Consider the following 10,162-nt stretch of genomic DNA (forward strand, 5'->3'; position numbering starts at 1 on the left):
GGGGGTGGGTGTTGAGGTTTCAGATGCTCAAGCCAGGCCCGGTGGGACACACTTCTTCCTGCTGCCTCCGATCCAGATGTAGCACCTTCAGCTACCTCTGCAGCTCCATGTCTGCCTGCCATGCCCACCGTGACGATAATGGACTAAGCCTCTGAGCTGTAAGCCGGCCCCAGTTAAATGTTTTTCTTTGTAAGAGTTGCCTTGGTCATGGCGTCTCTTCACAGCTGTAGAAACCCTAAGAAGACATAATCTTACGAGCACGGGTGCTGGTATTTTCATCTATGTACAGACCCCCTTTTCACCTTCCTGCTTGGCTTTCTCCTGGAGCTATCATTAGCTTTAGCGTTGATGCATGATGAAGTGGGAAGTTCAGTAGGCTCCTCACCACTTCTCACCTCCACAGAGAGCAGAGGGGTTGGCCTGAGGCCCTGCAGCTCATCGCCTCAGAGCTTAGCCTGGAACTCACGCGTGCCAGCAAAGCAGGACTTCCAAACCGTATGTCTGTCTTGCACGGTCCTCATTTCTTCAGCCTTTTCCTACCACCTGTCCTGTTAATGTTTCCATTAATATTAATTCTTAAACATATTCATCTAGGAGGGAATGTTTTATCACTGTCATAAAACAAAACCCAAATCATGTGCTATAAATGCAAAGTAGCTATGAAAGTCAGTGTAGTGAGCAGAGCAGTAGTGCAAACGGCTCGCGACTGTAATCCCAGCACTTGGGAGGCAGAGACAGGCAGATCTCTGTGAGTTCCAGGCCAGTGTGCTCTACAGAGGGAGTTTTAGGACAGCCAGAGCTACACAGAGAAACCCCCTTGTGTAAAAAAAAAAAAAACCAACTAAATAAATAGATAAAATGAAGAAAACCCAAAGCAATGCTATCAAATCCTAGTTTAATCAGGTTGAAAGGGCTTTAAAAGGTTTCCCCACTTCTGACCTGCTATTATTTAATGTGGAAGGTTGCCTCCTAAACCACCACCCATGTCCCCAACTTTGGGCAAATTGCCCCATATGACAACAAATATTTACTTTTAAAGTCTGCTTATGAGAAAAGCTGAAATTAAAAACATGAAGATAATCAGTTCGGAGGGAGGAAAATGGCCTCAGGTTTCCATATTTCTTCTGAAGACGTGGGAGAATTTATTTTTTCATTTGATGTTAAGCTGACAATGCTAGAGAGTAGGACCTTAAACAGGTCAATGCCAGGCAGAGGCACGGGCCTGCAGTCCCAGCCACCTGAGAGGCTGAAGCAGGAGAGTGACTCGGCCTCAGGAATCTGAGGCTATCCCAGGAAACGTGAGATTGCTGCAAACACAGCCTTGCTGGTCATTTAACACAGAGACTCTTCCTCAGCATCCTCTGAACACACATACACACACCAAGCAGCTGGAATGTGTGTGGACGGGGACTCACGTGTGTGTGGGTGTGCAAACATGAGCACACAATCTTATGCCCAGCCCCCCCCCCGCAAGCGACCCTTCTTCCGTCGCTCGTTTGTGTTCACAAGCCTCAGCTGAAACAAGACAACTGTTTCCATGGCTGACGTGGCTGAGGTGAGCGGCTGGTTCTCCGGCTGTGCTGTGCAGGCTGTCTTCCCACATAGTTGTACCTGTGGCCCTGGGCGGCTCTCTCAAGTAGATCTCCATGGCAAAAGCAGACAAGGGGAGGGCATCCAAGGCCACGCCGTCATAAAACTTTTTCTTCTGGTGGAAATGCTCCGTAGCCTTTTCTGTCTAGGACGGCAGCCACGGCCCCCAGTGTTTGGAACGTGGCCAGATCAGGGGTAGCTGATGGTCTGTTTGACTGAGTTACTATGAATAGATGTGCTCACTAGCTTCTGAACAGCCAGCTTGGGAGCATTTGATAAAAGATGAGTTGTATGATGAGCCCCAAGTCAGTGCACATCCCAGGTGGAAGATACAAGCGGTTTGTTAGGGATACATAGCACTCACCTGTAATTCTGGTATTTGAAAGGTTGATACAGGAAGAATTGAATTCCAGCCTGGAATTACATAGGGAGGGAGGGAGGGGGAGAAAGAGAAGAGAGGAAGAGTCTAGAAATAAAAGCCTGTCTTCCTTTACAAATATCCCCTCACAACTTTTTTTCTAGCGCCTTTCCTTTCCCCTCATCCGAAGACTACCTAGGAGAAGCCTTTCTTTGCAGAAGTCTTTCTTTGCAGACAGACGAGAATATTTAGGATTCAAGTGTGCCCCCGGATCATGTGCAAACATGAAAGCAGAATATCAAAATGTTATTTCCACTCCGCTGCTATGACGAAAATACATGTGCAATTAGAAAATTGTTTGTTTACACCAAAGAGCTACAGTAACCTGTATTGTCAGGCCTAGCGGAGCACGCCTTTACTCCCAGCATTTAGGAGGCAGAGGCAGAGGCAGGCCGATCTCTATGAGTTTGAGACCAGCCTGGTATACATAGTGAGTTCCAGGACAGCAAGAGGCACACAGTGGTACTCTGTCTCAAAACAAACAAACAAACAAACAAACAAATAAAAGAACTATAGTAATGTTTCTCAGGTGTGACTATGATATCATGTTTTGTTATGCAAGTAAGGCTCTTATTTATTTGCTTCTTACAGAATAAATAAGATGTGTATGCTGAAAAACTTGAGTGGATTGCTATGATTAGTATGTGTGTGCCTGTGTGACCCCCACACCTAAATAGGTCAGTAGGCACATATATATATGTGTGCTACATAGGTAAATATGGCTGGGTATAATGCATATATACATAAATTAGAACGTAGAAGACAGATGACAGACAGATAGCTAGCTAGCTAGAGGCATATTGGTATTCGTGAGAAAAAAGTGATAAATAGCAAGAACTATTGATGACTTTTTAAAAGTATTTATTACTGCCAAATGGTCTCTTGTGGCCAGTGTAAGTAATGGGTTGATGTCGCTTTTCCTGGGTCTCCAATTAGATAACGAACAGGACGGGTGGTGAGGCAGGGCCAGGAAAATTCCAGGTGTGAGGAGGAAGCCACGGGAAGGAGGGTGTGGCGATCTGTTGGGGGGGGGGCGAATAGTGGTGTTAGATCCTACAGTCTCTGGCTCTCCCAGCTTAGTCTTCCAACAGTGGGCTACCAGACAGCTCAGGGCTGAAGTGGCACCAAGATTAGTGACAGGGCCAGCCATGCACAGAGGAGCCTGGAGCCCTACCACCACATTAAAGAGTCCACTATCTGTGTGTTCAAATGCACGTATGTGTGCAAGCATGTGCCGCAGCACACACATGGAGGCCAGAGGACAACGCTGGAGTTGACTCTCTCCTTCTACCATGCAAGTTTCTGGGACTGAATTCCGAGCATCAGGCTCAATAGCAAGTGCCTTTCCTTGCTGAGCGGTCTCCCTGGCACAGAGAGGGACTTATTGGTCGTACAGACTCTCAGACTCGCTGAGGGGAGGGCTGAGACATAACTGCCTGAAGGTGCCTTCCCTCAGGTCTCAACACTGCTTCCTTTACCTTCCATGGGTGTCAGATCTCCCACACACCCCCAGCTTTACAAGGAAGGAGGGAAGTTGTTCTGAGAGGTTCCCTCTGCTTCCCCAACTGGAATCAGACCCCTCCACAGGAAAGGAGGGAGCCACCCCATCCCACCCCTGCAGGACTGGTGCCCACCCTCAGTTCTTACCCCAGCAGGACTGGAGACAGGCTTGGGGCGGTGTGTCACTGGGACACTTGTCTGGTACTGTCCCCCAGCACAGCTGACAGATGGGACTCAGCGGCTCCAGCACAGCCAGGGCTGCTGAGGGTCCACTGCCTGGGGGCTCCTAGAGAAAGCAAGCCGAGATCCTCAACTCCTCCTGCTCAGAAAGCCTGGGTACCAGAACTGGACGACCCCTGAGACCACCTCCCCCTCCCCCGGCTGTGGCCTGCACTCCAGAGGGTGCCATTCATTCCTATAGGAGTCCGGGGGTAGCATTTTGCAGAAATTCACTGTGAAGGCCCTCGTTATCCATGGATTTTTAAAGGCGTGGTGGCTCACACCTTTAAACACAGCCCTTGGGAGGCAGAGGCCAGCCTGGTCTAGTGAGTCCAGGACAGCCAACACTACACAGAGAAATCCTGTCTTGAAAAAACAAAATACAAAAAAAAAAGGAGGGGGGGAAGCCATGAAATCTTCAATCTTCCCAGCTAATCACCCCCTCTCCTCCCAAGTACCTGTGCATCGAAGACCCCTGAGGAAACTGTTGGTGCAGTGGGATCCTGAGAGGTACCTACAAGGTGAGGGTGGACCCACTCAGAGGGAGGAATAGGCCTGGGGACTTGGGACCTAGGGTATGGTAAAAGCTCCAGGAAAGGTAGCAACTACTTGCAGAATTTGGAAAAGACAGATGTCATCAATTTAGACGGTCTTCTTCCCAAAACAGGGTCTTAGAAAACTAGAAATAATGATTAAGTCCAGGAGAGAGCAGCCCTGAAGAACAGGGTCTGTTTGTGCCCAGGACTTAGTACCATGCCAGGTACATGGGAATGCCATGTAAATGTGGATGGATGGACAGATGGATGGATGGATGGATGGATGGACAGATGCATGGACAGATAAGTGGGTGGATGGGTGGGCAGATGAATGGATGGACAGATGGATGGATGGATGGATGGATGGATGGATTGACAGATGGACAGATGAAAGGATGGATGGGTGGGTGGGCAGGTAAATGGTTGGATGGACAGATGGATGGGTAGGTGGATAGATGGATGGGTGGATGGATGGATGGATGGATGGACAGATAAGTGGGTAGATGCGTGGGCAGATGAATGGATGGACAGATGGATGGGTAGATGGACAGATGGATGGGTAGATGGATAAATGGATGGGTGGATGGATGGATGGATGGATGGATGGACAGATGCATGGACAGATAGGTGGGTGGATGGGTGGGCAGATGAATGGATGGACAGATGGATGGATGGACAGATGCATGGACGGATGGATGGATGGATGGATGAATGGATGGATGGATGGATGGACGGATGGATGAACAGACAGATGCATGGATAGATGCAGGGACAGATAGGTGGATGGATACATACAGGAATTATCTGGAAGCTGTCTTTCCCACTTGAGCTTCTCTTGCCGGCGCCATTTGGCTCTTCTGTTGGCAAACCAGACCTAAGAGAACAGGGACTATGTCACTGGCTGTGTGTTCAGCCAAATGGCACTAGTTGCTCTCGCCATGTGTCTGTGGCCTGGACTCAGAAAGTAGAGCCTTCGTCCACTCTGACTCTTACCCTCACTCCCTGCTCTCTGTCTCCTTCCTCACTCAAAAGGCCTGGGTGGTGAAAGAGAAGAGCCATTGACAGAAAAGCAAGGAGAATTTCATCTCTTTTTTTCCAAACAAGTTTTTCACCGTCTTGCTGCAGTCTCTACCTTAGCAGACCAGAAACCCTGATTCTTCTCCTTTACAGTTTGCTCCCACTGTGATACAGAGCTCACTCACCCTCACTGTGTCCTCAGGCAAAGAGGTGGCAGCAGCCAGCTTTCCACGGGCCACTGAGTCTGGATACTGCCCACGCTGGAACTCTGAAGAGACAGAGGTTCCCACAGTGAGGGTAAGGAAGGGAGTAAGGCAGGTTTTCCTTGTCAATCCCCATTCTCTACTCTTGAAACCCTAAGTAACCCTCATTCCCAGGGCCAAGCCACCCACAACCTGTACCCCCTTCAGCCTTCGCCCACAAGTTTCAAGACTGCCTTGATGTCACGCCGAGGACCTTCTACCCCACTGCCTATCCCACAGCCCACACCTTTCTCCAGCACCTCCATCTGGCCTGGGGAGAAGATAGTCCGATTCCTGTGACTGGTCCCTGGGGAGGCCCCTCGGGGTACCTCACAGCTGCTGCGGGAACTGGAAAGAGCTGGAGCCAAAAGAGCTGCAGAGGAGGACAAGGTCTTAGGGCGTCTGTGGTATGCACTTTTCTGGTCGTATGGGGTCACTCACAGGGCAACAGCATGAGCACAGAGCAGGGCTAGAGGAGCACCAAGGTCCTTAGCAGCTGCTGTTCCACGTGCTCAGTCTCATGGTGCTAGTCAGGGAAAACAGGGTTGCTCCGGGTTTGAACGGTCCCCTAGATGTTGGAGGAAATTCTGAAAAACTAAACAGGAAGCAGAAGACGGGTAGAGAAGGCGCAGCCTGGCCTTACCCTTAGCAGATACTGTGAATCTAGGAGTTAAGGGGTGTAGGTTCTGTTCCAAGACATGCCAACAATTGGCTGATGGCTGAGCAAGTAATTTCATGTTCCTCAATTTCCATATTCTACCAGGAGAAAATAAAGCCTCCTGGTAGACCCTCTTTAAGGGACTGTTGTGACGGCGATTAAAAAAGAATGAGAACATCTCATGATGGGCAGAAGGAAGAGCTATAAAATGCTAGGAATTTGGCTCTGTACATCCCCGGCGACAGCTCAAAGACCCACCTGGTGATCTGAGTTGTGTCCAATGCAACCGCTGGTCTACCTGGAGCGCCCGGAGGACTCGATTGATGGAGGACACCTGGGGTGTTGGGGTAACACAGGCAAGGTGGTATGTAGGCCTGGGGTCGCATCCTGCAGATCCTTCTTCTACTCAGCCTTCCCAAGAGTAGCTGCCCCCGTCTCCCCATACTTCCTCCTCAGCTCCCTGACCACCACCACTTCTCAGAAATCTGTGAGTCAAAGGCTAGTTTCAGCTTGCCCTCACCCCAGCCTGAGATACCCAAGTTGCCAAGGATGAGGGATCTTCTCCCCACACAGTCTGCTTGCAGAGCCCAGGGCAGGGAGGGGTGCTTACACTGGGAGTCTTGTCCTGGGTACAAATCCCCTCAGCACAAAGCTGGTGTTGGATCTCCCAGGCAAAGAGTGCTGGACACTCATCCTTTAGCTGGGCAATCCGAGCCACCACAGCAGGCGTGGCCAGACGAGGCTTGCTTCCCCCAATACCCTTGGGTTCCAGGACACCTGTGCGGTAGTACCGTCCTAGGATCTTGCTCACACAGCCATTAGATACCTGAGTCAGGTGAGAAGCAAGAACAGCACACAGAAGAGGTGACGGGCAGAAGGAAGGTGAGCGTTCCTGGGATAGAAGAAAGCTACAAGGCACAGCGAGACCCTGGATTGGGGGGGGCATGGTCGCCTGTGGACACCTAAGGCTCCCCTTCCCAACCTCTTAGAGGGTCTCCCAGGAGAAGACGGAGAAGACTCTGGAGGGCAGCCACATAGTGCTGCCTCGAGGGGTTTTAGTGCCCATGTCTTGCTTCTATCCTTGGGTCAAGGGTTTGGCACTACCTTAAGCCTCCTCGAGATGTCACAGGGCCGCATCCCACTGATCGCTAGCTGCACAATCCGCTGCCGGGTGTCCAGAGGAAGGGGCCGGCCATTCACGAAGAGTCCCCCCAGCTGATTCACACTGCTGATTCCTGGGTAGGAAACGTAAGCTTCAGTAGACTGCATCTGTCCAGGTCCCCATACACGTCTGCCGAAGGTCACTCAGGTCTTCCAGACTGGCCTGCTACAGACATACTACATACTCCATGCCTTTCTCTGAGGCGTGCCCACCTTTCCCAGGGTCCCCAAAACAAGCCGCTTTCTTTAGGAGCTGGTTATGTCCTAATCCAAAGGTAGCCGAGTACAGCGGAGAGGGAGAAATTGGAGAAAACCTTGCCTAGAGCATGGGCTAAGGATAAATGAAATTGTGTTGGCAGAAGCCAAGACCCAAGGGCAGTATTCTATCTCTGAACCCCTCTATACACTTCAACTTCTTCTCCCAAGCCTCTTACCGTCCTGATGCATCCTTCTACTGGTCCTTCCCACAGAGGAGCGGGAAGCCAGCTGGCAAGCTGAAGAGCCGAGATCCCTCTAGAAGTTTCTCTTCTGACTTGGGGATGGTTCTGTGGCAAAAGAGCGTTATTTAAGTGTGAGCTCTTGAAGTGGTCGTGGGTGGAATGTTGATGACAGAGGGTCAGTAGACTGGCTAACACTAAAACATTGAAACTCTCTTTTCTTATGTGATGAAATCACAGTGTCAGTCAGCTGAGGTTGGATCTTTTTCGATATGGAGGTTAGAGGGAGAGTAGAAACTAATTCCCCACGTTTCTATAGAGAGATAGAGGGGACACTCTTCTCCGTACTCAGGCTTTCTCTTCCCCAAGTAGACAGCTTGTCATCTGATCAGCCAGAGGCTCTGGTTCACAAATTCAGGTTTCACTAGCCAGTCCCAGATTCAATCTCCAAACTCCCAGTAAAAACGCTTCCTGCTAACGTGTCTGGAGCTGTTGATTCCCCTTAACATTAAAGACCTCTAGATGTCACAGTGAAGCTTCATTTCCAATGATCACCCTTTAGACACTGTATATTTACTAACTAACATTTTCCGACAACATTTTGGAAGGAAGGGATGCTCGCTGCTTATGAGAGCAGGAGCCATCTTGAGCACGAGAGGGTGTGCCCATTAACAGCCACAGTTAGGTCTTTTCTGCTTTCAAAAGCCACTAGGAGTTGAAGCTGTCTCCTTTCAGGCCTGGAATCTTGGCAGAGCTGTAGGTAACTCCAGGGAACAGGAACTTTCCTGAAATAACCACGCAGTCTTGGCTCAGCTAACTCAACAGCAATTACTTAGTGACTAGGACATTAAGCACAAGCCCACTGCTGTTTGTTGGGGATAAAGTGGGGGAAAAAAATTAAACAGAGGCAAGCCGAGAGTGTAAAGAGTTAAGTTATGCCCAGAGGGGGGAAGAGGTTTAGAATATCAGCCAAACCTGAATCCTCGATAGAACTCTTTCTTTTTAAATGGAGATTACAATGTAATAGGAAGAGGGAATCAGCAGGAGGCAAACACCAAGAGTCCAGAGCCCACTGAATTCAGTAGCTAAGGTGGCTTTTATTCGTTTATTTTTAAGCATGTAGAGGCATAATCTATTCAATCTCTTAGCATTCCAGAAGCTCAGTAAGAAAGTTGAATTTTTCCCCCAAAGGAAATGGAGGCACAATTAGGATCAACATAAATTAAGACCCTCTCAGAGAGTAAAACTCCTGACCAGAGTAAAAATTTCTGGCTCCTAAGCATGGGATTCTATTTCTCTCTCCCTATCCTTCTTCATACTTGGACAATTGCCCTTTAAGAAGGGGAAGGATGGCTGGGAATGCAAAGGGCAGGGGATGGGGGCTTAGCCCAACAGCCTAACACTCAATCCTTCCTAAGAGTTTATCTTCCCAAATGACCAAGGGTCAACGTTACTGTGGAACACAGGTTCAATACCCAAACCTAAAACAAATCATTGAAACCAAAATGAATCATGTCCTAACTCACAAACAGAAACCCTGTTTCCAATAGTCTGCCACATATTACCAATATTTGTAGTATCTTGTCAGGAAAAAAAAAATACATGCCACTCAGTAGAGGAGAAAGTGGGTTAAGGAGTTGAAGGGACAGGAAGATGAGTAAAGAGAGAGGAGAGAGAAGGTTGGGTTTAGCCACACAAAGACATGGAGACAGTATGCTAGACAGAGCAGACAATGAGCCTGCTGGTAAGCTACCTGAGTGGAGGGAAATGAGGTGGGAATTCCAGGGAAAAGTCTCAGGATTCCGGGCTGGCTCCAGAGGTTGCTGGTCCCCTGGTCTTGTAACAGCCTCCACTCTGATGCAGCTTCAATCCTGCCAGGGGGTCCAGAGCTGCACAGAGCCTGTACTCTGGAGCAGAGGGCAGCCTTCTGGGAGTAGCCAGTGATGTCACAGGCCATGAGCAGAGGAGGAGGAGGGAAGTGTGCACAGGGCTGGCTGACACAGGCCCTGAGGCAGGGCAACCCGCAGCCAATGGCCACTGTGTCCTTCTGTGGTCCTTCGGAGTTCACATTGTGTCCAGCTACTCTAAAGGAGGCACAGAGCCATTCTCAGATGGGCTCTCTCAACACAGAGTGTACCCAAGCATGGGCCAGTATTCTTGGAAAGAATGGGAAACATGGAAGATGAGGAACTTCGGCGTATGTACCCAAAGTTTCACATGCAAAGAAGCACAAAAGAATATTCCATAAGTGCCGATATGGTTTCCCAGCCATAGCATGTATTAAGCCAACCCCCAGATGATGTGTATGATTATAAAATCGTGTATAATGACGGAGCACAGGCTGAGTTGGCTTCCACTAGAACTGCAGAAGAAGGAGAGCTGAC

The 10,162-nt window shown here is 49.4% G+C and overlaps 1 protein-coding gene across 1 annotated transcript; it reads right to left on the reverse strand.

The window, feature by feature from the left end:
• Nucleotides 1-2,872: 2,872 nt before the first annotated feature.
• Pax4 (paired box 4) lies at nt 2,873-9,629 on the reverse strand. Its single transcript, XM_055608146.1, has 11 exons — nt 9,532-9,629; nt 7,776-7,886; nt 7,285-7,415; nt 6,791-7,006; nt 6,439-6,514; nt 5,770-5,895; nt 5,466-5,548; nt 5,059-5,137; nt 4,186-4,241; nt 3,656-3,794; nt 2,873-3,027 (listed from the first exon to the last, which is right to left on the reverse strand). The coding sequence occupies exons 2-11, from the start codon at nt 7,786-7,788 to the stop codon at nt 2,873-2,875; spliced, it is 1,074 nt and encodes a 357-aa protein (XP_055464121.1). The 5' UTR covers nt 7,789-7,886; nt 9,532-9,629.
• Nucleotides 9,630-10,162: the final 533 nt, after the last annotated feature.

This window comes from Psammomys obesus, unplaced genomic scaffold (assembly GCF_907164565.1).
Source record: "Psammomys obesus unplaced genomic scaffold, mPsaObe1.curated_primary_1811, whole genome shotgun sequence".
Classification (NCBI taxonomy): Eukaryota; Metazoa; Chordata; class Mammalia; order Rodentia; family Muridae; genus Psammomys; species Psammomys obesus.

Excerpts from the sequence above, each read along its gene's own strand:
- Pax4 (XM_055608146.1), bottom strand. Across the intron at positions 5,896-6,438 it reads GACACAACTCAGATCACCAG|CTCTTTTGGCTCCAGCTCTT; the intron begins GTGGGTCTTTGA and ends CCTCCTCTGCAG. Across the intron at positions 5,138-5,465 it reads TGCCTGAGGACACAGTGAGG|GTCTGGTTTGCCAACAGAAG; the intron begins GTGAGTGAGCTC and ends CTGTTCTCTTAG.